General features: G+C 39.0%; 1 protein-coding gene across 4 annotated transcripts; it reads right to left on the bottom strand.

The window, feature by feature from the left end:
• Positions 1–376: 376 nt before the first annotated feature.
• Positions 377–26,531, bottom strand: AGTR1 (angiotensin II receptor type 1). 4 transcript variants are annotated; one of them, XM_059855409.1, is made up of 4 exons: positions 26,385–26,531; positions 21,750–21,867; positions 19,082–19,199; positions 377–8,353 (listed from the first exon to the last, which is right to left on the bottom strand). In XM_059855409.1, exon 4 carries the CDS (start codon positions 8,298–8,300, stop codon positions 7,221–7,223), a length of 1,080 nt encoding a protein of 359 aa, XP_059711392.1. In that variant the 5' UTR covers positions 8,301–8,353; positions 19,082–19,199; positions 21,750–21,867; positions 26,385–26,531; the 3' UTR covers positions 377–7,220. The 4 variants fall into 4 exon arrangements, with proteins under 4 accessions (XP_059711392.1, XP_059711391.1, XP_059711394.1 ...); XM_059855408.1 differs by lacking the exon at positions 19,082–19,199; XM_059855411.1 differs by lacking the exon at positions 19,082–19,199 and having other exon boundaries at positions 21,750–21,889; positions 26,385–26,513.
• Between the last annotated feature and the right edge of the window lie 1,135 nt (positions 26,532–27,666).

Genomic DNA, 27,666 nt, shown 5'->3' with positions numbered 1-27,666 from the left:
TACACATTAGTGGTGAATCCCTCGTGAAAAGAATTGTAGGAGCACATCCCTTGGTAGAATGTTATAAGCTTAAGCAGTAAGTACAGTGTATCTTTTCCAATAAATGTTTAAAGTCTTCTTTAATTAACAGGATATCAAATCACAAACATTGCTGATTAAAGAAAAATATATGAGCAGCTGTAGAATTTCTAGGGTATAAGCTGTACAGATTAATGTACATTTTCTGGAATTAAGTGTTCACGTCAGACTCTGTACATGGTTCTCCTCCATGTTGCTGAGTTAAAGATAAAACCACAGCTGCTTGTAGGGTTAAGGAGAGACAAACTTGAGAGAAGCAGTCTAAACATATGGTGTGAAGAAGAAGTTAAACTGACACTTATTTGAAGTTATTTTGTATTGTTTTAATATTTTCAGTATTTCAAAATACAACCAGTCTGGTGTAGATGGCTCTTTGAAAAAGGTTACTGGTTTTGCAGCTGTGTTAGACAGAAAGCTGTTGGAAAGGTGTTACTTTCTTTTTAAACAGAACAGTCCATATCTGCTGTGTACTTCATGTAAAAATGACACATCACAGTATAGAGAGCTATCATAGATAAGCAAAGAAAATAAAAAATGCCAGAAATAAAATTCTTCAGAATTTAACATGTAAAAAGGGCACTGTGTAGTACAGTCTAGTATACAGAGTATGCCTTTCTACTGCTTCTTTCCATTTGTATCTACAATAATCACATCACAAAAATCAGGTTCAACACTAACAATGCTCTGGCAGGTGACATTCCATCTCAGGTGCACTTGTTTATGTCCTGCCTTTGAAAGGCATCCTGCAAATCATACACATGGCCTCACTTTATAGGTGCTGCTGTACAGAAAGAGGGCTTTGGGTCTGGAATCTTGCTTCTCATGCCTGGAAATCTTTTTACAGTGCAAAACATAATCCTTATAGAAGCTTAAAAATTACTTAACTTTGTTTGAACAAGTTTATAATAATTTATTTTAGATCCTCTGTTTCATAAGTGATTTAAAAATTAAATAGCACTACCATAATACATATTTTCACAAAATTAATTTTTCTCTTTTGTTTTCTAGTTTAGCCATTTTGTGGGTGGGTTTTTTTTGTTTTGTTTTTTTTTTTTTTTGGTGTAGTTGTGTACCTTGTGATAAACTAAGCATGAGGAAGATTCAGACTTAGCTAAGCAGGAGGAGGATTCAGGCTAGGTATGCAAAGCTCATCTAAGCCCATAGGCAGTATGTTGTCTCTCTTTCCTGGGCATATAATTATCTGGTGGATTTCAAGTGCATAATTCAACTTTTTTTCTGAAAGAAAAGTCAATAGTAGCCAAGTGGCTGCTTGTATCTTACACACATCTGTTAACTTCAACTTTTCCGTTTATTCATTCAATTTCACAGAAATGGTCAGGTTTGCATTTACTTGAGCATATGAGTTGGAGATGCTTGAAATTCTCTGTAATTCTAAGTGAATTGAAATTCTCTTTCAGCATTTTCTATTCTTTTTTGCTGTATTGTTTTTAATTATTTGGCTGACTTTGGTTAGATTTTTTTTTTTGTTTTCAAAAATGTTACTTAATGGCATTAATTATCTTTGTAATTTGGTATTTGTTCAGCAACTGTCTTTGCTTTCCATCCTTTTCTAACACTCCTTCACCTCTGATCACTCATGGTAAAGCTCCAAGGTATGGCTCTGTCTGTCCTCCTGCCCCAGAGCCTTTGCTTAATTGTAACCTAACAACACTACCAGTACACAAAGCTGCCAATACACAAGCAGAGGAATAACTTATATACATGGAAAATAAGTTATACAGCAGAAAAGCCATAAAGGCTTTAGGCCCAGCCTTTAACTATTTTTCACTTTTTTCCAGTATGTGACACTGTAAGACACAGAATGAAGTGGGGTTTACTAGGGATATGCTAGACACTAAATTGTATTTTATTTTCATACAAATTTGAAATGGCAAAATCCAATCTAACATTCTTTTCACTGTCAACCCCTCCTCCCCTTCCCAGTCCCTTCTTATCATATTGTCATATCTTATTATCATCAGGTTCCCTTCTGGAACTTGCTGCTGTTTCCACTGCAGCCACAGTACAATCTGGCACTGCTTATATTCTAAGTGGATCTATTTACATCGAATACTCAGCTACTGGCAGCCTGAGTCAGGCTGTTCAAGGCCATTATTCATAAGGCAATGGGATCCTGTATTTAAGACAGTATTCTAAATAAATCTGTCCCTAAAATTAAATTCAGTTTCTAAAAGGTTAAGCCTAAATTTGGCTTCAAACTCCAACTTGTATGTAGGAAATTTAGCAATTTGCTAAGTCTCCATTCCAAGTAAACTTCATTAGCTTAGTCTGTTCTGGGATACAGAAATGATTTGCTGAAGTACTGTGTTCTACAAGTGATTTTGGAGCTAGCTGGGTATCCTTTCCCATAACAATGGCAGACACAACCTGCTCATCTCAAAGATTTAAGGGAGAGCTGGATTAGGATCAGGGTTAAAAGTAATGAGGAATAGTGGTATAAAATGTTACAGCATTACACAGAAATACTTTAAGGATATTGCCTAAAAATATTTATATATACATATATGTAGCAGTAGTTACACAGATAACAGTATAGTACTCACAACAACACAGAAACAGATCTCTTTGTTTTGGGTGCTTAACACAGAAGTGGAGATGACTTTCACAAAGACATTTATTGATGACCTGTATGGTTTTAGTAATACTTCAGACAGTGAAAGTTGTTATATAATCGAGGTAAACTTCTATGATATAAAACTATGGCTATTGAAATAGAAAACATTTAACATCCACGAGTCACAAATTACAACTGCACAAAAATATTGAAAAGGAAATAATAACTTGTTTTTGTTATCTAACTTGCCCACTACAAAGCTGGTGCCCATGGCACTAGTTCACTAAAAGGATCACACAATGCTGTTCTCAGACGTGATCTGCTCTGTCCCCATCTCATGAGTGTCCTGCCACATCTGCAGAGCTTGCTGGTGATACTGAGCTTGATCTGAGCTGTAGCATTGAGGGTTTGTTAGTTCAGCCTTGGCTGGGAGGTCGCTGTGGAGGTGCACTCAATGATTGATAGAACAGCCCTCGCTTTGCACTAAGCTGAAAGATTTATTCTTTGTGTGTGTGTGTGTGTGTTTCCCCTCAGCCTGTTGCAAAACCAAAAAAAAAAATTTACATTTAACATTTAATATTTACAAATTCAACAAGTCCCTGTTTTAGGCCTTCAACTGCCCTCTCTCAAGGATTTGTTTCTCCTTTCAGTAGCAAATATTTCCCTGGGAATACCTGCACTTTAGTATACTTAAAAAGGAGGTCTGGTTTATCAAATGAAACCTTTGCTGAAGCTATTCAAGCAAAACTAGAAAACTTACTGTATTCTCTGCTCCTGTCACAGTTTCACGTAGACAATGGAAACTATCACCTAAATAGTAATGCTGGCAAGGTAAAGGACTTTTGGTCTTGTGCTTACTCTGCAACCTCTTGATTAACAATGTAAACACGAGGAAATTGTAAGGCCAAGAAGCCAGATTAATTCCTGCTCTATCTGTAATGGTTTTGTTGGAATTTGGGCTTACCAGTGTAGATGATACAGTATGATTTAGGATGGGCATACAATGGGCAAGCAAGAGGGGAGGAGAGCACAAAGCATGAGTCACAGAAAGTACTATTGCACAATAAATAGAAATAGGTGTTCTGCATGTACACGTCAAATACATAATTTAGTAATTACTCAGCAGAAAAAAAAGGTGTTCATTCAAATAAATCAAATTGTGGTGGAACAGGGGTTGTAATGCCTGCATTTAGGGTTATATGATGTTCTCATTAGTACTGACTTGGGTTCCTCATAACAGGAGAGTATGAGGACAGACTAAGAGTTGGTAGTATTTTACTTTGGTCATCACAGGAATGAAAAGCACTGTGGATACGCCTTTTAAGAACAACTGCATACTATTGCATATTAATAGTTTTAATTTTGTGTTTAAGGTAATGGGAGTTTGTTCTCAAACATCTTACAGCTAGTTTCCTTTTGCTATTAAGAGGACTCAATCCCAAGTTCCCCAAAGATGGCAAAGTCATACAGAGCCAAATACTTACTACTCCCTCCTTTATGGGCAAGTAGGTCCTTGCACCAAAGAATATTCTGCCCCTCAGTAGGGACCACACAGCAAAGGGTCCCCAGCAAAGGCCAGACTGTCCCCTCTGCCTGCCCCATGCACAGGTTTGCAGGGGAGTGGAAGGCTGAGCAATAACATGCTTCCCAGCACCTGCCTTGGTTGCAGATACATGATGAAAGTGGTGTGGGGGTCCATCCTGTGGGCTCTTCCCTTAGCTGTCAGTCTGGGGTGTTGTGAAACTGCAGCATCTGGTTGTACACAGTAACTCTGTGTTCCAAGGAGTTTACTTTCTGCTGCTACCCAGTTAGAGCTGCTGTAGAGTTTTATCTCTGGGTTCTTTTCAGTATCGGTTGATTTGTTAGTTTCATTTTTTTTCTTTTAAGGAGCTAGCATATTTGGCAGCTGATGATTGTTTCCTTACTGCTTAGGAGAATGAAAATTTCCCTGCTTTATTTATGAAAGCTTTCCCCTCTACCTTCTTTGCCTATTGATTCAAGGTCTGTGCTGCCCTCAGAGCACACAGGTGCAATCCCTTCCTACCTTTCCTCCAGTAACACAGCTGAATGTGCATGCTCCTGCTCTTTCACATGGCACAGGCAGATGGAGGTGCCACCAGTAGCTTAGGATACACAGCCTCTTAAAACCACAGGATCTGGCATGAAATGATCAAGATCAGTAACCAATGGCTTTGATTTTTAAGTCTTCTCTTTGAGATGGCTCTTGTAGTAATGCAATCAATGTTTTGAAATGAGCTCCCTGTTGTGGTCACTGGGGACACTGGGATTCAGTGACCAAAGGGATGAGCAGGTGATCAGCAGGATGAGCAGGAGAAAATTCTTGTGTAGACCCTGTCAAAGAAGTTACTGGCCTCCCAGATGGACAAGTTTGTGTTTTATTTCTAGAGGAGTTTTGCCACAGGTGAGGATCTTCAGATCCTTCAGGCAGCAGGGAAGTGTTGCTGTTTCTTCCTGTAACTTTTGAGAAGTAAAGCAAATTTGTGGCTGCATCCAGCAGGTGGCAAGCACAGCACACAGAATTATGGCTGGACAGAGATGCTTCTGCCAGGGGAAGGTCCCGATCCCGATGCTGCTCAGCCTGTGCATGAGTCCATGAACAAAATACAGATAAATGGCCATCTCTGCCAGTCCTTTGTGGGCTTAGAGAGTGCTGGGGCACTGGTCCTCTTCTGGGTGCTACTGATAATGCATGGGGGGTTATTGCCACATTCAATTTAAGCAAATGGCAGCCTCACATGTAAGGATATGAGCTAAATAGAAAGTATTCGGTATAACAATTTAAATATGGCTTTAAATGACATAGTTAAATAACATTCAGGCTTCAAATGTCAAGATACTGGCTTGCAATTAAATTAACTTAAAGTTTTAATGGAGAGTTATTTTTATCATACAGCTTTAGAAGTTGTGACTCATCACAGTGCCTTGCTGTATTTGAGTAGACACATTGTTCCCACTTTTGCAGCTGGAAGAGTGAAGGCAAAACTGAAAAAAACTTCCCTTAGTATAAGTGAATGAAAGAGTAGGAAAATTTCTAGACCTGCTGGTAGGCCCATTTTTTAATTAAAAAGTAATAAACTACAGAAATAACTGTTTTGTTGTATTTTGATAAACAGAAAATATGGATAATCCAACCACTCACTACTTGAGACACAGCCACATTATATGTATGATTTTGGAGATAATAAATACTGTAAATTCTCAAGGAGCATGTAATTTTCTATGTGATATATGTAAAGTTTTGAATTTTTTCTTAAGTTTTGTAGTGCCAAAAAGTACTTATGGACTCATTTATCTTTGAAGACAATAGATGGGTGTGAATCAAGCATAAATGTTATTTGAAGTGCATTATTTGAGGTAAAAAGGACACATGAGGGTATCATTGGTAGAAACTTCCCACAGTGCTTGTCTCCTTTCCTCTTGATTTGTACGAAGAATTTGAGCCAGACTTTCGTTCTGATTTATGCAATATAAACCTGAATTCGTTCCATATAAATAAAAAAAATGTTCTACAGGGAGAAAATACCCTGGGCATAATTTTATATAAATGGAGAGAAATTCCATAAAAGCCAAGAGTAAAGTTTGATCTCGGATGTTTTGTCATTGGACTAAAAGTGTTATTAGTTAAACTGATGCATAAGCATTGTTCTATTTTAGCTTATCAGCATAAGAGTTTACTAAATGTGCAGGAATTTGAAATACTTTAATTTTAGTCATACAGAGTATGGAGTCCACTCCCTCTGTATATAAAGTTTTTCAAAGTCAGGGTGGCTTATCATGAGGAAAGGCTGAGTGAACCCCATTTCTGTGCACATACATAGTTATTTTTTTAACTACTACAAAAATACCCACTGAGATATAAATGTACATTTCTGAAGCAATGTTTGAAATGTATGAGTAGGAATATAAATCTAAAAATATGTTCTATATTTAATAAATAAATCTGCATTTTATTGCATATATTATGAAAAAATGCCATTAAAAAAATAGTAGCATAAATCAGAATAAGACCAATTTCAAGGACCGTAAATTTCCATTTGAGTTTAAAATTGGGCCTCTATATATAGAATATATTTGAAAATATATTATAAATATGATTATAGGACATTTATGTAATTAAAAATAAACCAACAATACAAGAAACAAAACTCCACTTCTTCAACAGAATAGCTTACATATATGCAAGTCAGGTGGTTTGTATTTCATGTTATTTATATAAGCTTTTCCTTTTGAAGCATCTGTGAACCTAAGTTAGGAGTTTTCCCTCCCCCTCTTTTGTAGTTCCAAGCAAATGGTGGGATGTGGCAGGAACTCTGACACACCTGTCCAACACTTAGGCTGCTTTCAGTAAAGAAAAGTGAAATGAAAGCGAAGCAGTCCTCTTTACAACGCGAGCTGTAAGGCCACTGCTGACTCTTTACAGAATGATTTCTCTGAGGTGATCCAGTGTTGCTGTAATGAGCTGTGATGTTCAGGACCGCAGATGAATCTTGTTGTTCTTGGTGCTTCACACACAAGGTTGTTCAAAAGAAGAACTTTGTGAAATGCCTCAATCGGTGTTCAAAGGCCCGGCAGTCTTTTTGGTGTGCAAGCGGATATTTTCTGGTGGCCGATAGGAGAGGGAGCTCATTTTGGTTGTGAGGCTTGGATGTGCGCTGACGTTCGGTGGGATGTATTTTATTAGCTGAAGGAAGTATTTTTTGAAGTTTTTTCCAAAAAACACATAAAAAAAAGGATTCAGACAGTTGTTAAAGTAAGCAATACAAATGGTGAAGGGCATAGCTGTATCTACAATATCGGTGATTTTGCAGTCTGTTATTACATGTAATTGAATCAACACATCCAGAAAAGTGAACACTTGATGAGGAATCCAGGAAAAGAAAAAGAAAAACACAATTGCTACAATCATCTTGAAGATATCATCATTTCTAGTCTTATTTTTTTGAATTTGATATGCCTTCTTCAGAGTCTTCCAAATTAAGGTGTAGCTCGTTAAGATGATCAGAAAAGGAACTAAAAAGCCCAGCAAATTTTTGGATAAGCCTAACCCGACCCGGAGCGTGGTGTTGTTGCTCTCGTAGCGGAAGCCGCAGACAGTCATGTTCAGGTTCTCGGCGAAGAAGATGTTGCGGTGGATGATGACGGGCAGGCTGGCCACGCCGGCCAGCAGCCAGATGGCCACGCAGGTGCCGCGGGCCACGGACACGGTGCGGCGGATGCGCGACTGCACCGGGTGCACGATGGCCAGGTAGCGGTCGATGCTCAGGCACGTGAGCAGGAACACGCTGGCGTACAGGTTGAAGCTGATCCCCGCCGAGGCCAGCTTGCACAAACAGTTGCCAAAAGGCCACTGGTACTCCATGGCCGTGTAGGCTGCCCAGAGGGGCAGAGTTATCAGAAAACACAAGTCAGCCAGGGCCAGGTTGAGAAGGAAGATGCTGGCTACTGTTTTTAATTTCATGTAGCAGTAAATGACAATAACGACCAGGCTGTTCCCGAATATGCCTATGATAAAGATGATGCTGTAAACGGTTGGAACCATAACGTAGATGTAGCTGTGCCGTCCTGAAACAGGACAGTCCACGTGGATTCTTTTAACAGTTTCTTCAGTAGAGTAATTTGGAATCATCTTGAACTCCTCACCTGTAACCTAGTTTCAGGGAGAAAAGATGAAGCTCACACCTAGGAGGGGAAAAGAGGAAGAAAATAGTGTTTGTGGTAGGGATTTAATTTTTAACAATTCTCAACTAAATGTCAAGTTTTTTTCAAGTCTAACACAACGTGTCGATGTCTTTGAACTTATCAACCAATTTGTATTTTAATACAGACTCTGCAGAGTAAAAACAGAGGTAAGAATGTTAGGAGTAGGCTGGACATTTTTAGATTATTTTTAACATAAATGAAATCTAAAAAACCTCTTTTGATTAACAAAGTTCCAAATTAAAATAATACTGGTTAGTGAACATATGTCAAAAATAATAAGAGAGACTGAAAATAGCAGTTAACTATAAATTTAGCAGAGTATTTAGATTATTTTCTTTCCATAAATAGGTGACATATTTAGTGAGGTAAGTTATTCAGATGTCTCAGAAACTAAAACACTCTGAATACTAATTAAGTATGTAAATACAAACTGCAATGAATTAAGAAAACGAGTGACTTTAGATTAGGTACTCATTTGTATCTCTGAGATTAATCACTAGAAATTTATTTATACATTACTTAATTCTTTGAGAAGTTTTACACCACAGAGAAAGATGAAAACACACAGTCTAGTATTCTGTTGTACCAAAAATACCTTAAATATTTAGAGGTTACTTCGCTCCCCATCTGCCTTGGAACAATGGCATTTAACTACTAGTGAGGGGGAAAAAAATCTGAAAATCCAGACATGTCCAGATCTGTTGTGCATTAATAACTGTACAAAGAGTTTAAGAAGAGTGCAAGGGGGAACATAGTACTTTTTCAATTGCTGACAAAATTTATGTATCCAAGAGTTGAAGGTGTATTTCTGGATCATATTAAGTGTTCAGCAAGGGTATGAAATCTCCTTTAAAGGGCATCTGTTTGGTTTGCCAAGGCCTGTGTGTTTTGTAAGAATCATTTCCTTATTAATGACTGATTACTTTAGAAAGCAGGTAATACAGTGTAAGTGACTCTAATACTCATTACTTTCTAAACACAGATAGTCTTCCCTGAAAAATAATGGATGTTTAAAAAAAATAAACTTATGATTATTATTGCAGAGTAGTGTTTATTGCTGTTTGCAGGATCCAGCTATAAGCCAAACCTAACTTGTGCTGCTTAAAACAAAGATTAACTGAAGTACTTTGGCTTCAAAACCAAAACAAAGCAAACCCCAAAGAGCAAAGAAACCCTTTATAAATGTGAGCCCCACCCTAAGTCCCTGGGCAGTACAGATGCATTCAGAAAGCAGAGGTGCCCATCATTACAGACACACCAGTGAAGTCACAGATGCAGCTGCTCATTATTTGAGTGCTTCAGCACTGGTGTTCCTTTTGAGTTCAGAATGCCACTGAGTTTAGTGTTTGACTGGCTCTTGTTGGAAGACAAATCTTTTAACAAATAACTGTATTTTTAATAGGGAAAGTGAGGCACAGATTTGTTTCAGCAAAGCCCACACAGGAAGTCTGAAGGAGCCAGGAACTGAACCCAGAGTATGGGTTGCAGGCAGCATCTTGTGAGCAAGGTCACCTTTTGGCTCTTAGCCTTTTGAAGACTTGTTATTTCTCTGTCTTACCTCATGTCATAGCATATATTTGCATTCATAACCTGATTCATTCCTGCAAAGCTAGCAGAGTAATGTCAAGATTTAGGTTCTTGATAATTCTATCAAGTTTAGAGTATCTAGTAAAATGCAACTAATAGACACTTTGTCAAGATGTGCCATGCAACACTTCCCTGTCCTTTCAATTCATTCTGTGTATTAGTCTTGTTGCTTCAGTTGGCATAGGTATCTGGAAATTACATCAGCTATTTTTGCCATGTTTAAGAAATTAACAAGCCAGGCAAATACAGCTAACACAAAGGTTCACCATTCTGATCACACTCTAGTACATCCTGAGCAAAACCTGGGTTTTAAACTGTGCCGGATCTCAAATACAAGGTGTTTGGCTCTGTGAAGGTCAGCCTATCCATGGGACAGGGAAACCACAATAGAAAGATTTCAAGATGAATCCTTTTATCTCATCCATGGTTATGAAAGTAACTTTGACAGTAACTGATATGTTCTGCAACATCAAGGTCTGGCAACATTTGCCCTGTCCCGGCTACAGGCTGGAGCAGCATGGTCACTTATAGTTTTGCTCCCTTATATACCCACTAAAATTACAGCCCAGAACTTTGCAGTAAGAACCTGGAGTGAAGTTTCTGCTCGGGAGATCACTGTGCAAGTGTGACTGGCAATAATATGGGCCAGGCCTGGTTAAGGCTGGGCAAGACCTCTCCCAGAGACAAGATTCACCAGCCCCTGGTACAATTTGGTACAATTTGGCTCTGTGTGCACTGAGTGGCAGATTCAGTGTTTAAGGCAAATGCAGCTGAGGGTGAATATTCCCTTTTGGTGGGGTTGATTCTGGGCAATGCCAAGGCAATTTTCCCATGGTCTCCTCTCACACCTTTTTAGTGTACTGCATTGTGGTGTTTTGCTTCCAATTTCCCTTTTCTACCCATATAGTGACCTGTACTGTTTCATGTCTGTAGCAGCTTTAGCTGATACTAATTAATAGCATATGTTCTTTCAAGAAAGAGTAACAGTGATTCTATTACATTTTCAGAAATGTATTAAAATAAAAAATAATTCAGTTGGGAATAATCGTCTGGGACTCTGAGGTATTGAATTGCCTAAGCATATTCTGGAATGCTTGAGAAATAAAAAAGGCAGAACAATTCCCATGAAGAATCATATTGGAATAATTACAGAATCAGGCATGATTTTGTCAAGAAATAGTATTTTACCTCAATCTACCTCTAAGACTGTGTAATCCTTCTGGAGGTAAAAGGTTTTGGTGTAACACTGAAGTCAGTGAAATTGTGCAAATGATGTGTCTGGTATGCTACCATTTTAAAATTATACTAAGAAATTACATTCAATAATTAAAATAAATCCATCAATATTTTCAGTAATGACAAGGAAGCAGAAATATGTCATGTTGTTGCTTTTGGGTAAACACATATGGATTGCCATCTGGGTGTCTGAAAACTGTCTGAATGAACTGAACTGTGAGAATGAACCTCATGGGAGCTGTACAAATGAAGCACACTAAGGAAGGCACTGCTAATCCCAAATGGATTTTTAAATTTCCTGGAATTTCTAAAGTTTCAGAGTTAGCTTCAGGTGCATCTGCTTCCTTGAGTACAACTGTAACTTCAGAGCATTAGGAAAAGCTTCAAAGTTGGAGGAGGTAATTTTTTTTTGAAGGCATGGGCCCGGGCTGTGCTGAGTACTGTGAGAGGGCCACTGCAGCAATGTGAATTCCTCCCAGGCAGTGATTTCTTTCCCATACCACCTTCAGTCTTCCCTGTTGTTCTCACTTGCCACAGTTCATCAGCTCGTTCCAGCATCATGGCTGCACACATCCAAAGCAGATGCTGGCCAGTTAAATGTGTCCATAAAGTTGTGCACATTGATAATTCCATGTAAAGCATCTCAAATGACCTGGGTTAACATAATGATAACTGGATCATTTTAAGGCTGACACACAAGGTGCTTTTTCTAACAGGATTGAATTGTGACTGTGAATGGTGTGGTGGCATCAATCTCCAACAAATTATCTGGTGAGCAGCAAGTACCTGTTTTGAGGTCAAACTTACCTGTTTGACCTTTTATCTTTTTTAATTACAGTGATTACAATAAGTCACTGATAAAGAAATTCTTCAGACTGCTCAACCAACTATTATTTACCACTCCATTCATTGCTTCTGTTGGGTGAACATGCATCCTAATTAAACTGCCTGTGGAAAAAAGGAATTCTGGGATCATGCAAGGTAAACAGCACTTTGCCTACCAAAAGATAAGATAGCAGTGGCTGTTTTTCTGTGAGAACTTCATCAGCTAAAAATAGGTAAGCAGCTGTCACAAGTCAGATTTTGAACAAAAATGTACTTAATATTTGCTTTGACAAAGACTAAATAAACCCAGGCTGACCAATCCTGCCACAGCTCATCCACCTTATCACTAGGTAATGTGCACTTTCATTCTGAGAGTGGGTGGGTTATTTGCTTTTCTTACAAATGAGAAGATGGATAGTTCCATGTTTAAGAGGATACTGCATTCTATTTTTATGTAAAATTTTTGCACAGGGAGAAAAAAGAATGAAAAATGTTTGGAACAATATGTTCAGTGTATTAGCTATATGGATTTCTTTCTGGTGGCATAAACTTTTCTTTATCTTAAGAATTTAGTCCCCCCCCCTTTCCTAATTTATTCTAACTGCTGAGAAAGTAATGACACTTACACATGCTTTACTGCAAAGGCTTTTGGGATCTTCTTCTATCCCACAGAGTAACCCTTTCTATCCTCATGGCCTTAGTGAATAGAGCTACTTCTGTTTCACACCCACACTTCAGCACCTTCTGTGCTTTCCAGGAGCTCCTGAGCAGTACCATTGTGAAGCCATAGATTTACCTTTCTCTTGGCTCTTATTTCTTCAGCTGGTTCTAGCAGTCTGTATTTTCCACTGATGGCTTTCCTAAATATCTTTAATGCAGAGTTGATAGCTAAATTGTGAAGGGAAAGAGAAATACAAACAAGGGTAGATAATTCCAGCTGTGGGGCCATTACAGTAGGCTCTTGTCATCACTGCTGCTACCTTCCCCAGAGGTCAGCATCTGACTTTGTGGTAAATGCCAATAAATCAAAATACTACTGGAAAGGAGCTGTGATAGGTAGTACTGCACCAGACAGTGTCTGTACATCAGCTCACAAACACCAAGAACACAAAGCAAACCTCAGCAGACCTGTGTTAGCAGCTGTCAAGCTGCTCTGCAATTTTGGATCAGGAGGTGGTCTGACATCAGAACAAACAGAACTTGCAGGGCCTTGTACTGGCCTTAGCACTTTCTTTTAACAACTGTGCAGCTGAGGCAACTGCCAGTCTGTTGAAATTGCTGTTAATTTTTTGATGTTTGCTTTATTTATTTAAAAGTATGTATCTTTTTAATGCTCTCACCTATTTGTGGATTCTTTTCTGTGCCTTTCCCTTGCAAGAGCTCAAGCTGATCTGCTTTACTTGTGCTGGCTCTACATAGCTGGAAAATAAACTGCCTGTGATCCTCTCAGGATCTGGTTCTCTACAGCATCAAAATCAGAACTGGTTATTACTTTTTTTGTGCTAGCAGAACAGTTCCTGTTACCTTGCAAATGTCGACTGTTTATGTACTCTGACCTTCTCTGTATTTATTTCCTCTGCCACACTTCAAAAGAGCCTGTCCTTCTGTAGGATGGCTTTATAGCTTATTCTGAGAAGCATTATTATCTGTCTTCTGTTTGTTCTCATGGACTACTCTCATTAATTTTCTCTTCACTTCCCAAGTATCTTTCAACTACTCAGTTTCAGTCATAACATTTATGTGAAAAAGGACAGATGAAGGGGCTTTTTCCTCTGGGAAAAATCAATGCTTGTGGAATGTCTGAACAGTGGAATTGGGGGTGTGGATGATGTTGCATGATTATGGGGGAGGAAAATACAAAAGAAAGTAACACAGTTAAGCATAGTGACATTTAAATTGCTTTCAAGTTTAACTCATATAATGCAGATTTTGACCACTAGAGGTCTGTATTTCCTATTTTCAAGTGAGAGAATTCCTGTTTTAGACTCAAGTACCATCACTTTTCAAAATATCCCCTTTGTTCAAGATTATTTAAGATGAAAACATAAGGCAAAATATATACCATTGTACCCGTACTTATTTAAATTTAATGCACCAGAGGTAACTATTTTCACTTTATTTTAGCATCTAGCAGCTTCTATCTAATTTCCGATATTCTGGCACGTTCCTGGTGTTGCTAACGCTCAGTCCAGTTCTTGCACTTTTAAGACTTATTATAAGATTTTGATCTTTTATTTTTTCAAAGACCTATGCAGCTTAAGCTCTCTGTTTATCTCTCCCAAATTAAGAAGACTCTTTTAAAGAAACTTCACTTTAGCAAGATGGAAAAATAGTGACACCTACTCATTCAACTAAGATTATTTTAGATCTAACTAGGCATGTTGTGAATCCAAATATCAGCCAATTTTGAATGAAGATATTTTTACTGCTGAAAATGACACTTTAGAATTACTTTTTTTTAAAGCAACTTAAGGGACTTTTAGAAATTGAAAGGTAACACAATTGAAAGGTAACAGTGTTATCCCAATGGTATGTACATTTTATGAATTTTAATCAATTAATTTGAAATAGAGACATATTTAATAGTTTTTACACCACCACCATACCCCACTTTTACTAATATAATTGGGTTTGTCATGACCTCTTTGGACAATGTCAGTGCATGATACTGCTTTCTGTTTCAAATTGTGTTTACCTAAATAATTCCCTAATGCTGGAAAGGGCAAACAGCTTTTAATTCAGATGGAGCAGAAGGGTTGTTAGTGTCACAATGAGATTTATTTTATTGAAAATAGTAAACAAGCAAATAGAACCAAAAAAATGACATAAACTCTAGTGTTCTGTGCCAGATGAGTTGGACTAATGAGTATCTTGTCCTGTACTTATGTCCAGTGGGTCATTCTGTGTCAGTGTAACTCTGCACTTAAGGGATGTTTGGGTACATGCATACAGTGTGTATATCTTTAAGTTGCTAAAAATAGGAGCCTTTAGAGAGAATGGAAGTGACATTTAGAGATGGAAAACCAGCAAGCAGTTGGCTAGATTTAAAATGAGGAATAGGGAAATCTAATCTATTATTTGCACGCTTACACTTTGTGTTAGAAATTGATGTGGCAAAAATTGGCATAAGTGAAAGGCCATTTCTAAACACTAATTTATGGGGCTGTGGAGTGATGAACAAAATCTTTCAAGTTTTTTTTTTTGGACATTAAATGTGAGAATACTACAATGTAAGATGTGACAGGTTTTTTAGCAATCCACAGTGTAATGATGTCACAGTTGTAATGAGAGCAGCTGCAGTAGCAGGGAAAGTTTGGACTATTGTTTGCATATACTCTCACTGTACACACAGAGTCCAGAAACACTGGAAATCTCTTCCTACTACTTAGCTCTCTGGACAAAGCTAACTATCCCCAACTTGTGTATGTGGTGTTTTTTTGGTTTTTTTTTTTTCCCAGAATCTGGGAAGCCCTGATGTACATACTTCTAAAAAATTTTACTAGTAGAAGTTCATGCCAAGAAAGGATTGCTCAACTTCACTGAAGTTTCTCAACCTCACCAGAACTTAGTGATTTAGTGTATGCTACCATAGCAATGATTATGGGGATTTTTTTTACAAAATTTATTGACTGACAGATGAACTGAGCACTCATTAGAGCTAGCCAAAGTAGAGAGTAAGTAGAATTCTTTTAGTTTATAGGTTTCATTTTTAGGATTCTCTAGATTTAAGTTTCAAAGTAAACACTGATTTCCTCTTATACACACATATTTGTTTCCTCTGCTGTTAAGGGTAAGGAAAACATTCTTGGGTCCAATCCATGTAGAACTGGACTCCAAAACACTGAAAGATTAAGCACTGTCAACATGCAGTGTGTTTAATCTCTTGTGGAGGATCAGTGGGGTGGTGGTTTTAGATACTGCTGGCTCTGGCTCAACAGTGTATGCCAGATATTTTAGACTTTTCTACTTAATTTTCTGGTCTCTTTTTCCCCCTTTAATAATCAGAACAATTTCTGTTTTCTTTCTTTGAAAGGCTGCATGAATGTGTTGCAAAATCTCTGGTGTTTAATGTGTCTTAGATATCATATAACCTTAAGGATATGAATATAAAATTCTCCCCAGAGCAGTGAGTTAGAACTAAAAAGATAATTAAATAAACAAAGTAAAATATATTTCTAGATTAATAGTTCTGTTTCAGTACTTCTGAAACTAAACATCACAATGCTAAGCTTCAGAAAAGATGATGATTGAAAGGGGAATCTCATGGTGACCTGTCACCTTGGTTGGTCTGTCTTGACAGAAATGAATATAATCTTTTCCTTGTCTAGGTTATTAAACCTATAGCCAAATTAGTTTTTAAACATGAAAATTAGTTTTTATAGTGGGAAGTAGTCACTGCTCTTATTTATAACAAGAGGTAAAGAATTGTCTCTTTCTGTAGAAGAGGCTGAAGACATGCAGGCAGCATATTGAGACTTTGAAATGAGTGCACTAGCTACCATCATCAATCCAGCATGGGATTCTGATTCAATCCAGCCTCTGCTCCGGCCATTAGCTTTACCAAAAAGGAAGATGGGTGCCCTTCCAGGGCATAAAAATGATCAATAATCAGCAGGCTAACCTAAGGTCTGCTCCTCAGGATCGTGGTGTTGCCTCCTACTGCTCACAATGTCATTTGCTGCACATTAGGTGAAAGTAAATGAAAGATAAAGATATTTCAGTATCATGTAGGACTGGAATTTCTAAGGTTTTCTGCACTGACATGAAAAGTTTTTTGAATAGCAGCACAGTGTAATATTTTAGTATGAACGCACATTTTACTGCAGGTTTATAACTTCAAATTTGATGCTGGGTTATGAAGTACCTTTAGGGTATTTGGAAGTACCTGTAAGAATCAATAATTAACCATAATTAAGCCATCAATCCCAGAATGAATAAACAAGAGATGAGTTTGAGCTGTGAAAGGTTACATGCTGCACAGTTACTTTCTCTGAGTGATAGTAAACGAATGAATGAACACATTTCCTTTATTGCAGTTGGAATTGCCTATATAAAATACAGTGTGCCCATGGGATTGTTTTTAATAAAAGACAGGAATCAAATTCAGGTTTATTAAGTGCAAGTGAAATAATTTGATGAATTTTAAGTTTCTTTTCTCATAGCTTGGTTTCATGAGTAAGAAGTTTTAAAGTTTTTGTGTGGACTTTTTTTAGTTTTTGTATTACATTGCATGGCACATCCTGCACAAATGGATACTTAACTCCACACCTGAAATATCTCCATTGTAATGCACCATAAGATTCTATTGTGAACACCTCCAAAAAGTAAGGGAATTTACATTAATTCTGGCCTTGATCCAGACTTATATTTCTGTCCTATATTAAAAATGCTGTGAAGAGGTAAGAAAGAAAAAAACATACTGAAATAAAAAGCACTGCTGTAAGCACAGGTTATCATGACCAGTTCTAAGGGCAGAGGTCAGGTACAAGGAGTGGGGTATCTCACCTCCTTTCAGATCATATATAAATCACAATTAGCTTACTGGACATTCCCTACAGCTCTGAGTCTGTCCTGTTACATGGTCCTCTTCACTAAAGCTTGAGGGTTCCTTCTTCCATGTGCAAAAAATAGCTGTAACAACTATTCTTCCTGCCCAACTTGCAGGAGAAATCTTATTATATCACTGTCATTTCAAGCAAGTAGAGCTTAATAAGGGGTTACAATACATTTTATGTGCTGTTTTGAGTACCACTGGTCTCTGATCTTATTCGTGCTGGATGGAATTTTAGCTGGAATGCATCCAGTCCTGGAAGAGTTTGTTTCATTGTCCAGATCTCAGTCTTAGTGGTTGCACTTGTCCAGCAGAAGGGAGCCATCAGGTGGAAAGTGGCCTTTTGTGGGGGGAAAGGCTACTTCCTTAAACTGTTATAATTGCAAGACAGAGCTAGCTTACCAGCCTCTAGGTAAGAACAGGTGATATTTACATAAGCTTAAACTCTGGGTTGTATTAGTGGTTTTTAATAAGCAGAAAAAGGTATTTCATGCATATAAATCATAAATCATGCATCTAAAGCATAAAACGGTTACTGCATGAGTGACATGCCCACAGCAATATGCAATCACTGTCAGAACCCTTTCTGTTCCTGGCAGAGATTACAACAGAAAATGGAATGGAAAGGCCAAAACTTCAACTATTTCCTCAAGAACCAAATTCCCTACTTCTGGGAGAAAAGGATCTTTCTCAATCTTTGCCCTTTTTCTGCCTTACAGCTTTACTGTGAAAGACACAACTCAATCAGCAGTGCTATGAGTATAAATGTACCAAAAGTAATGTTTTAATTAGGTTTCTGTTGCTCCCTCTAGGCAAGGATATTTCTAGGAAGAAGGGTAGGGGACACAGCTAATAATTTTGTAGACAAAGCTGGGAGGTGATAGCACTTTGTGGAATTTCCAGTTAGTCCAAATAGAGGCTTCCTTGTTTTTTCCAGTAGTTTATTTTATTCTGAGACCACAGTGTCATTTGCCCCCCTCCCAGAGTCACGTAACTCTGCTGCTGAGCCAGAAGATAGAGGCAAAAATGAACATAATATATGCACTTTATCTGCACTCCTGAACAACTTTCCTTAGCTAAAGGTGAGATACTAACGCAATCAGCAACAAACTCTGAAAATAACTTCTGCTTTTCTGGTACAAGGAACTGCCTTTCTGTACCTTCCTGTAAAACAGCAAGAAAGGTGCCACCAGAGAGCTTTCCTAGATTTGCTTCAAGCTGTAAAGCAAATCAATAACATTTTGACGTGCATGACAACAACATTCTGATGTGTGTTGAAGCCTTCCTGGTATGTTAATCCTCAAAATAACATTTTCCTGCCATTGAGCTAAATCGCCAGGCTGGGGCCATGATGCACCCATGAGCTTTACAGGCTCAATATGCAGGATGGGCTTTTTATTTTTACATCCCACTCCCCACCCAACCCCCCAGCTTCCCCCCCAACTACAGAAGGCAAACATAAATTAATGAATGACAAGCTTTAGAAATGCATTGTGCAGAGCAATTACCTTCATCTGTGATGATGGCTAATCAGAAAGCAGGAGGGAAAAGAAACACGAAAAATTCTCTGCTTCTACTCCAGGAATGGAGAGACCTCCTCCATACAGAGGTGTTCCACTTTCTGATCTAATGGAAATTAGATGAGTTGACTGATTGTAGCTCATGTTGCATACTGCCACCTAAAAAGACCTTCCCTCTAATGAATCCCATTCCTGTCACCTTTCACCAATGTGGTTAAAGTCAGAAACAGAATCTTTTGCTTTGAGTAATGAAGACATGAACTGAAACACAAACATGTGCAGATGTTTGTGTTTCTATGTGAGCACAGACAAACCAGTACCACTAAGTGTCTGTCATGGTAAAATGTGAAATGTGAAAGCTTTATCACTACATTTCCAGTGTCATGGCTAGCGATTCCCATGGAACTTCCCACCAGTCAGTGCTACAGCTCTGTAGGAAAGCAAACCTTGCATTGAACACTTTTTTTCTTTTTTTTATTTTGAAAAACAGTGTTTGTCTTACTGAAGAAGCAAAGGCAATGTAGTGTGGATTTCTGGGCAAGGAAATGGATGTTAGGTTTCCACACCTTAGTTCAGAGGAAGCTTTGTCTTGTAATTCAGCCATCTGTAATAGGATTTGGTTCACTGTGTCTGACTGAGACACTTGATTACTTTTCTTATTATATAATTAATTTAGACATCCTTACAGTGGGAAAATATCACACAACGGCAATACCCCTCAGAAAAGACTTTTCTTCCCTAAATGAGAATGTTAGGAACAGCCTGGAGGGAAAAGTTAAAAGATTAAAAGCAAAAGATCAGCATGGAGGCTTCTTAATGAATAGCTCATTAGGGTCAGAAAAAGGGAACCAAAGGCAGAAAGGAAAGAAAACAGTATGAGTAACTGGCAAAGTACAAGAGTTTATTCAGACAAAAAAAAATCTTTTAAAATGGTAATGTAGCTAAGCCCAAGAGAAGTTAGTATCATTGTAACTGTTGGTAGGTATAACGCTGAAAGCATAGAGGCCCAATTGTGCTTTCAGTTGCACAAAACTCCTGTTAAGGGCAGATCATTATGAGGACTAGAAGAAAATTTGAGAATATATGAGTCAATTGAACTAGTGAGTTTCTAAGGGGTTAATCAAAGAGAAAGAAAGGTCAAACACAGACACCTTAATCCATGTCAGTGTGAAAGGTATTATCACCCATGGAAAAACAAGTTACTATGATCCTCAGTGCTTTGTCTGGAAGGCGGCACACTTAATAGAATGATCTCAAAATAGATGTTCTGACAAATTTGTACAGCTTGTTTCCTGTTTTTTTCCCCCAAAGTCAAATTTATTGCTCTATTTTGAAAATAAAATTAATTGGTGAACTCTCTTTGCTGTCCTGAGATGTTCCTTGTGGGTACTGAGGACCAGCCAGAGATAGCAAAACAAAGACAGCTGTTACAGCTGGAGTGAGCTAATCTATGATGCTGTGAATCAGTGCATCCTCAAGCAGGTGCAGTCTGGGTTCTCAAGCAAATACAAGTGCAGAGAAGCCCAGAAGGGGTAGTGCTGTGCCTTCCCAGAGATGCTAAATGAGCTTCATTTTAGTGCTAGGAAAATTAGTGCAATTCCTTGAGTGTGTGGCTGTCCTTCACTGACATGACTTTTTTTTTTTTATGTTATGTTTAAGAACATGGAATGGCATCATAAAATGTATTTGAAGGTAAAAGGATTTTGAACCCTTTTTCTTTGAAGTGCTTTTTAAGAAGACCACATGAAAAAAAATTTTTTACCCGATTTGAGAAACTGTAATTGTCTAATCATGGCAAGCTGCTAATAACAAAACCAAGCAGAAAACAATAAAGACAGCACAACTAGAGTCCCAGTTTGATAACACATGTTGATTCTTGCCCCATGCCTTCCATTTCTAACTGTTGCACATCAAGTAGAGAGCCTGAGTATGGAGAAAACAAACCCTGAGACACTCCAGAGGTAGCAGACTTACCCCTTGTTAGGGGAAGAAATTAAAACTACATAAACATTTAGGCTCAGGCAACAAGAATGAGTGGAGAAAGGAGACTGTATGTAGACATGAATGGTTTCTCAATAAACAAGCCCAGGCTGCATCTTTGTACAACATGTGCTGCCTGCTTCAAGGAAAGGCTCTGGCCAGGCTGTGCTGATGCTAGAGCAGAGTTAAATGGAGGCCAGCTGCCAACAGGACATTTTTTAGAGAAGTCAACTTGTGCATTTTTCTCCTTGCGTAAGCCCCCCATCATGAAAGTACAGCTGTTCAGTGGTTTTCTGGAATGTTTTACTTATTTGCATGTGTCCCTCTCAGCTAGAAATGCTGAGGCACAGCACTCCTCTTCAGTGTCTCCTCTCTGTTTTCTGAAAACTGAGTGGATTCAAGAATCCACTGAATTTTAATTTCTATTTCTGTTCCTATACTTCATCTACTGATTATTAGATTGTACTAGCCAAGGATCTATCAGTAACTCACAAAGCTGAATGACCTAGAAGTAAAGAAAAGAGTAGGTGAATTAGCTGAAATTAGGAGTTTAGTTAAATCATTCTTTGTTCTGGCTGGAACCCTGATTATTGCTTTCACCTCAAGCAATGAAATACTGTCTAAATATTGACCTTGCCCAAATTCAGTACTAGTTTCTTTAGATATTGCCAGTTACCTTTAGCTGCAGCCTGCTTTTTATCTTGTCTTCAATCATGCCACTCACTGCTGCACTGCCAATCTGATCTCACTTTCCTGCTGTGAGGCTGTCTTCAGTTATTACCCGTTCTCTGTGCCTACAAGAGAAATGCTACTCAGCTGCAAGAAAAGGAGATAAACACCACAAACAGTAACCAAGCCTTCTAGCTGGCCTTGTTATGTAGTGAATACCTGGACACTTTTGTTATCAAACAAAAGGCAAATGGAATAAAAATTTTAAAAGACACCTGACCAAAGGCCAAAATCCATAGTTCTTTCACATGATGGTGCAGCAGAGAATACTAACAGCATGTCATTTGGAACATGATAGTTTCCTATCCTTTGTTGCAATTCACTTGAAAGCTCAGAGTAATTTTAGTATAATCTGTCATTTATCTGAAGATAAGACCAAAAATTATTAGACCAGCAATTTTATTTCATATGTGCTTTGTCTTAAACAATCACAGCTGTTACAGGACTTACAGCCAAGATAACCTCTTTTCTTTTGCTGCAGCTGAGGCAAAAAAATGTTAAGTATGAGTATCCTCTTGTTGGTCAAATTTGTTAAATTCCCCAAAATGCTCCAAAGTGACAAAGATCCTTCCAGGGTACATCTGGCAATTTTAGGGTTGTTTTGTTTTCTTTTGTTGGCAAAGGACGCATTTTAGAAAATGGTACAGAACATGGAATGAGTGCTCTGAGTAGAATGACTGTGTATTGGTGAAAGTGATCTCAAGAGACAAATTTGTTGATGGAAAGGGAATGGGAAGAAATACTGTCATTAGCAAAAGATTGCTGGCTTGCTCTTCACTGCTAGGGTGTTTGGGATCAGAAGGAAGAGACAGAAAATGATACTGTGATTAGTAACTTTCCTACCTACAGCCACAATTGAACTGAAATAGTTCTCCTGGAGCCTTTCTGTTCTCTGTTCTTCAGGCTGCAGTGTTTCAGCTTCGTGAATGAGCTTTGTGCATCTTGAAACTCAAAGCATGCATTAGGCTGCCTCCTACTCAAACTCTCCAATGCATTTGAACTCACCTTGTGCTTACATGCAAAAATGTTATCTTTTATGCAAAGTTAATTCCATTTAAGTAGGTGAGGTTAAATACTCAGCAATAGCAAAGTCTTTATTCCTGTTGGTGTTGAGGAAACTAACCCTAAAATTGTAAAAAGAATGATGTAATTTTTTCCTCCATTTCTCTCTCTCTTCAAAAGTGATCTACAGTTTTTACTGTTTTCAGAATTCTATGAGATATCTAAGTATGTTTCTTTGTAACATTCTGCCATTTTACCTTCTCAAATCTGGTCCTAAAATGCAGAGGCTGACTTCTTAAAAACACCATAGTCACCTTTAGGTCCAGCTGTCCAAAAATGTCAACTTCCCTCCAATAATACTGAAAAATTCCTAATTAATTTTTGAGAGGAACACAGGGTAAAACACAACATCTGTGTCACTGCATTTCTGATGGAATTGCACAGCTAAGAGCAAGAGGAACAAACAGCAGCAATAAACTAGATAAGGCTTGAAAACTGAGCCAAGATTACCCAAAGGCTGGAGATTTAGCTAAGCATGCCATGGAGCCTACAGGACAAGCAGGCTGCTGTGGGCTTGTAGTGGCCAGGCTACAGCTTCACCCAATCCTCCCTGCTGTGAGCTCCCAATCTCACCACTCTGGCAACTCTGAAAAGATTGAGTTTATGCTTCTCCTTCTGGAGAGAGGGTTGCTGTGCTGCCAGCACTACTATCAGAAATAGCTGAGGGCAATACTTTGCTTTGCTGTCCTGTCCACCACCCTTCCCAGCTTGGTCATTTTTTTTCACATGTCCAATGTAAAGCCCAAGCAGATCTATTTGTAGGCAATGAATTTTGATAATCCATCTCCCCAGCTCAGCTTTAGATACAACATATCCAAATTCAATTTTAGTTGATCTTTCCTCTCATTGAGGTACTCTCCTAGCAGAAAACCATTAAATTCAGTTTAAAAAATGCACAATATTAACCATGTAAGTCAGATGCAGTATTTGATTAAAGCAATGCATAAATATCCATGTTCTGTATCCACATCAAGACAAATATGACCTTTTATGAAGTCACCAAGGCAGAATAGGATACTTAAGGTGCAGAGAACATGCCAATAACTCAAACAATTGCATGGTTCTTAGAGTGTGATTAAGACCCCTAAATTTGTGCCGTTATAGCCACAGGTGAGCTTATGAATGCTACTGGTGACACTATAATAACTTCTGGAACAGAAGAAGTTCCAGAGAAAAAAGAGAGGTAATGAGAAAATAGGAGTAATTTGTGACTGCTGAAAATGGTTTAAAGTAATACTTTGCCTTTGTATAAACAAGGTTTTAACTAGGACAGTGGAATGAGAGTTTGTAATTTATGTAACTTTAAATTACCATATTAATTACTGTGTTCAACAATAGGCAGTGCCAGAGAAAAGAACTACTTAAATATGCTCCTTAACAAACATGGAGGATAAAATTACCACAGAGAAGAAAATTTAGGAGTAGAAAAATGTAGTCAGTGCCCATAATCTAAACCAGAATTTTTTAGAAAGGGCATTAACTCTGACACTTATTTCCACTTCAGTCTATACATTTCTAGAAAGTGTAAATAAATCACCATGTTTACATTCTGTATCTGCCTCTGTTTTTATAGAATGACAGAGTGAAATTAAATATATTTTCCAATATTTAATACAATTAATATTATTCAGGAAACAGAAATACCATCATTCATCTTCTTGTTCTAAGAGAACTGTAAAAAGCAAGTTGTTGAGTTGTGATATTTGAAAGTTAAAGGCAGCATCTCCTCACTTCTGCAGTGCTCTGGGTACTGACACTTCAGGCTGCTATTTTAAACCAGTAACTTGTAGCTGCAGTTTGCACATGCTGGCCAGCCCAAGAAGACCCTGTTTGAAAGCAGGAAGGCAGGACACCTTACCCCATAGAAAATGAGCACGCTTCTGCTCTCCCCCAGAGCAAAAATTCTCTGTTTCCATCTATTACTAAGACAAAAGTAAGGGGAGAATGATCATTAAATTTGAATATAGCTGGTCTCTGACTTCTCTTAATTGTACAGGGCCACTTTGCTTTTGTCAGTTCAACAACATAAACTAGGAAGCACACAATAATCACAACTGATTTTTCTCTGCTATGTAGCTCATGTTGTAGAGAGGAAAAGAAATACCCCATTCCTGCTGGAAAGGTATACATTTTAAACTCTTAATACATGAGCAAAAGCTGAATTTGTAGGCACTTAATATTTTTGAAAGAGGCTGTAATTTAAAAGATTATGGTGGCAACAAGCAAAATAAACTGCCATAGTCAGGAGTATGAAACATTTGTCTGACACTAAAATAGACCTAAAAAAGCCTTTCTACATCATCCTGGTAATTACCTGCTTCAGGCCATACTTAATCCTCCTATTCAGACAAAAATCTAATCATGTTAGTGCTGTGGGTTCATGCGAGTGACAAGAGAAGAGGCTTCCCTATACAAAAAATTCTCCCTTTCTACCCTCAACCTGTGGTTTTACTGAGCCAATTTACTACCTTGTCCCATGCTATGCAGCACAACACAATCCAAATGAGTGCTGCTACTTCTGGAAGGGATGGAAATTTACCCTGAACTGCAGCATGCTCTGGGCAGAATCCTGCTGTCCCTTATTGCCATACATCTCATTAATTCTAGGAGTTTTGCAGAAATATAGAAATAGGTGTAAGTGAATACTGCAATTTTACTGCTTGTGCACATCATGACCTGACTGACTTACTGATACACCAGTTGGCTTAGAAGAATATAGGGCTTGTACTTGTAAGTTACTGGTAAAATTAAGTGTTTTGATGCATGGAGAGGGGCAGAACAGTAAATATACTACAGGATTTCGTCTGAACTTGTTGAAGACCTCTAGTCCAGTGTGAGTCTAAGAGAAGTTCAGAAACTGGCTGGGAAAAAAAAAAAAAGGCAGAGAGGCATTTTAACTTTACTAACTAAAATTAATCCCTGGTTGTAGAACACTCCTATTCTTTCTCTGTAGAAAAAAGATATATCTGGTTATGGAGAGCATATGATACAAAATTCTGATTAAGCCAATACTTGCTGCTAACTGCTGGAAGTGGCATTGCCTGCCAGACTGAGAAACTGAACTGTTTGCACAACTCCCAGAAGCCACGAGCATCGCTTTTTGGTGTTTGATTCATTTTATCGTGAGCTTAGCACAGCGATAAAAATTTAATTGCTCATTTGATACTGAGCAGAGGCGCCGGGGCTGGGTCTTGCAGGATGCCGGGATGAGCCTCGACGGAGTTACAGCTCCGAGGGCTGTGCCTCCTGCCAAAGGGTGCCCCTGCTTTCTCTTCAAACCGCTGTCAGTACTCGAGAGCTCACAGGGCTGGGAGCCTGGGGGGCACTTAGTCCTCTCTAAAATAATCATGTGCAGCGGGCCTCGCAGGGCAAGCCAGAGCACGGGGGATTAAGTGGCTGCTCCTCGTCCAGGACCGAGCCTTCCTGTGCCAGCTTCGTCCAAGCCAAGTAGAAATTCCGTACGAGGCTGCGCCGCGCTCGCAAACGCTCTGGCCAGCGGAAGGTGCCGGGACGCGCTTACCTGGGTCCGGGCGGGGTGGCTGAGCCCCGGCGGTGCTGGGAGCGCACCGGGCTGGGCTGGGCTCAGCTGGGCTGAGTTTAGCTGGACCGAGCTCCGGGAGCGCTCCTTGCCGGCCGCGCCGCTCCTCCCGCTCCGAGCGCGGCCGCTCCGTTTATAGCGAGGGGCGTTGCGGCACAGCCCGGCTCGCCCCTGCCTCTCCCCACCCATCTCCCGGGACGGACCCCGCTGACCCGGCTCCCTCCCACTTCCCCTCCTTCCCCTCCTTCCCCGGCAGCCGGGCTGCGGAGCCGGACGGGGGTGCCGGGCAGGACGGGGCAGAGCCAGCCCCAGGAGTTGGGGTCGCGGCTGCGGGGATGGGGCTAGGGGTGCGCATGAGGGGCTCTTGCTTGCCTTTGCCTCCAGCTTTCAGGGGAAGGGGTCGAGAGTGTTGTGTAAACATTCCCAGTTTCTCTAAGACTCATCCGCGCCTCCAGTGAGCACAACTGAGATGTTCTGATCGTCACTAATGGAGTTAAATGTGTACTTGCCATAATAAACCTGGCAAACTTTATTCTCTGGGAGTGGAGCAGAAGCAGAGGTAACCCCCTCGGAATACATTTTCTAGGAGGACTTTTCATGGCACTGATACTGTCATTTAAAGAAGGGGTTTTACTTATTTGTGTCTCTCTCATTCTGCTAAACAGGACAGGCAACAACTTTTCAGGCAGAATTTGTGACACTGTTGTGCCCTCAAGAACAAGATTTCAGAAGTTATGTTTCATATCAGGGCTATCACACCTCAGTTATCCGCAGAGCTAAAGATTCCACTGGGAGCTGCCCAACTGTGGATTGCTTTCTAATCTTTTTATACTCCTAGTGTGTTTTTGAAGACCCTCCTAAAAAAGACATGATCTAGGATGGTAACATCCTCCAAAGGCTGGCAGGATAACTTTATTGTGGCTAAGAATCATTACAGTCTATTTAGTCATAATGGTAGGAGAGGTAAATCAAGAGGAAACATTTGGATTCTGCAGTGATAACAACTAGTTTTTCAGTGTCTGCACATGTACAATCAGTAAGGTCTTGTCTGGCTATAATTTGTTTTTGAAAATCTGTTAGCTTAATCAGAGGTTCAGATAGAAATGGAGAACTGCAGCACATTTCACAAATTCAATTGTTCCAGGCTGTGTCTGATGGGCCATGAGTGTGTCACATGGAAAGCACTAATTCACCTGTGACATAATCTTTTGCCCTGATCTTTTTTATGTCGTCACAAGAAAAATCATCTGCATTTTCATCAGAA

The sequence above is a fragment of the Haemorhous mexicanus genome, chromosome 10, assembly GCF_027477595.1.
Source record: "Haemorhous mexicanus isolate bHaeMex1 chromosome 10, bHaeMex1.pri, whole genome shotgun sequence".
NCBI lineage: Eukaryota > Metazoa > Chordata > Aves > Passeriformes > Fringillidae > Haemorhous > Haemorhous mexicanus.
The sequence above is the reverse complement of the archived record's forward strand: the minus strand, read 5'-3'. Positions and strand labels throughout refer to the sequence as shown.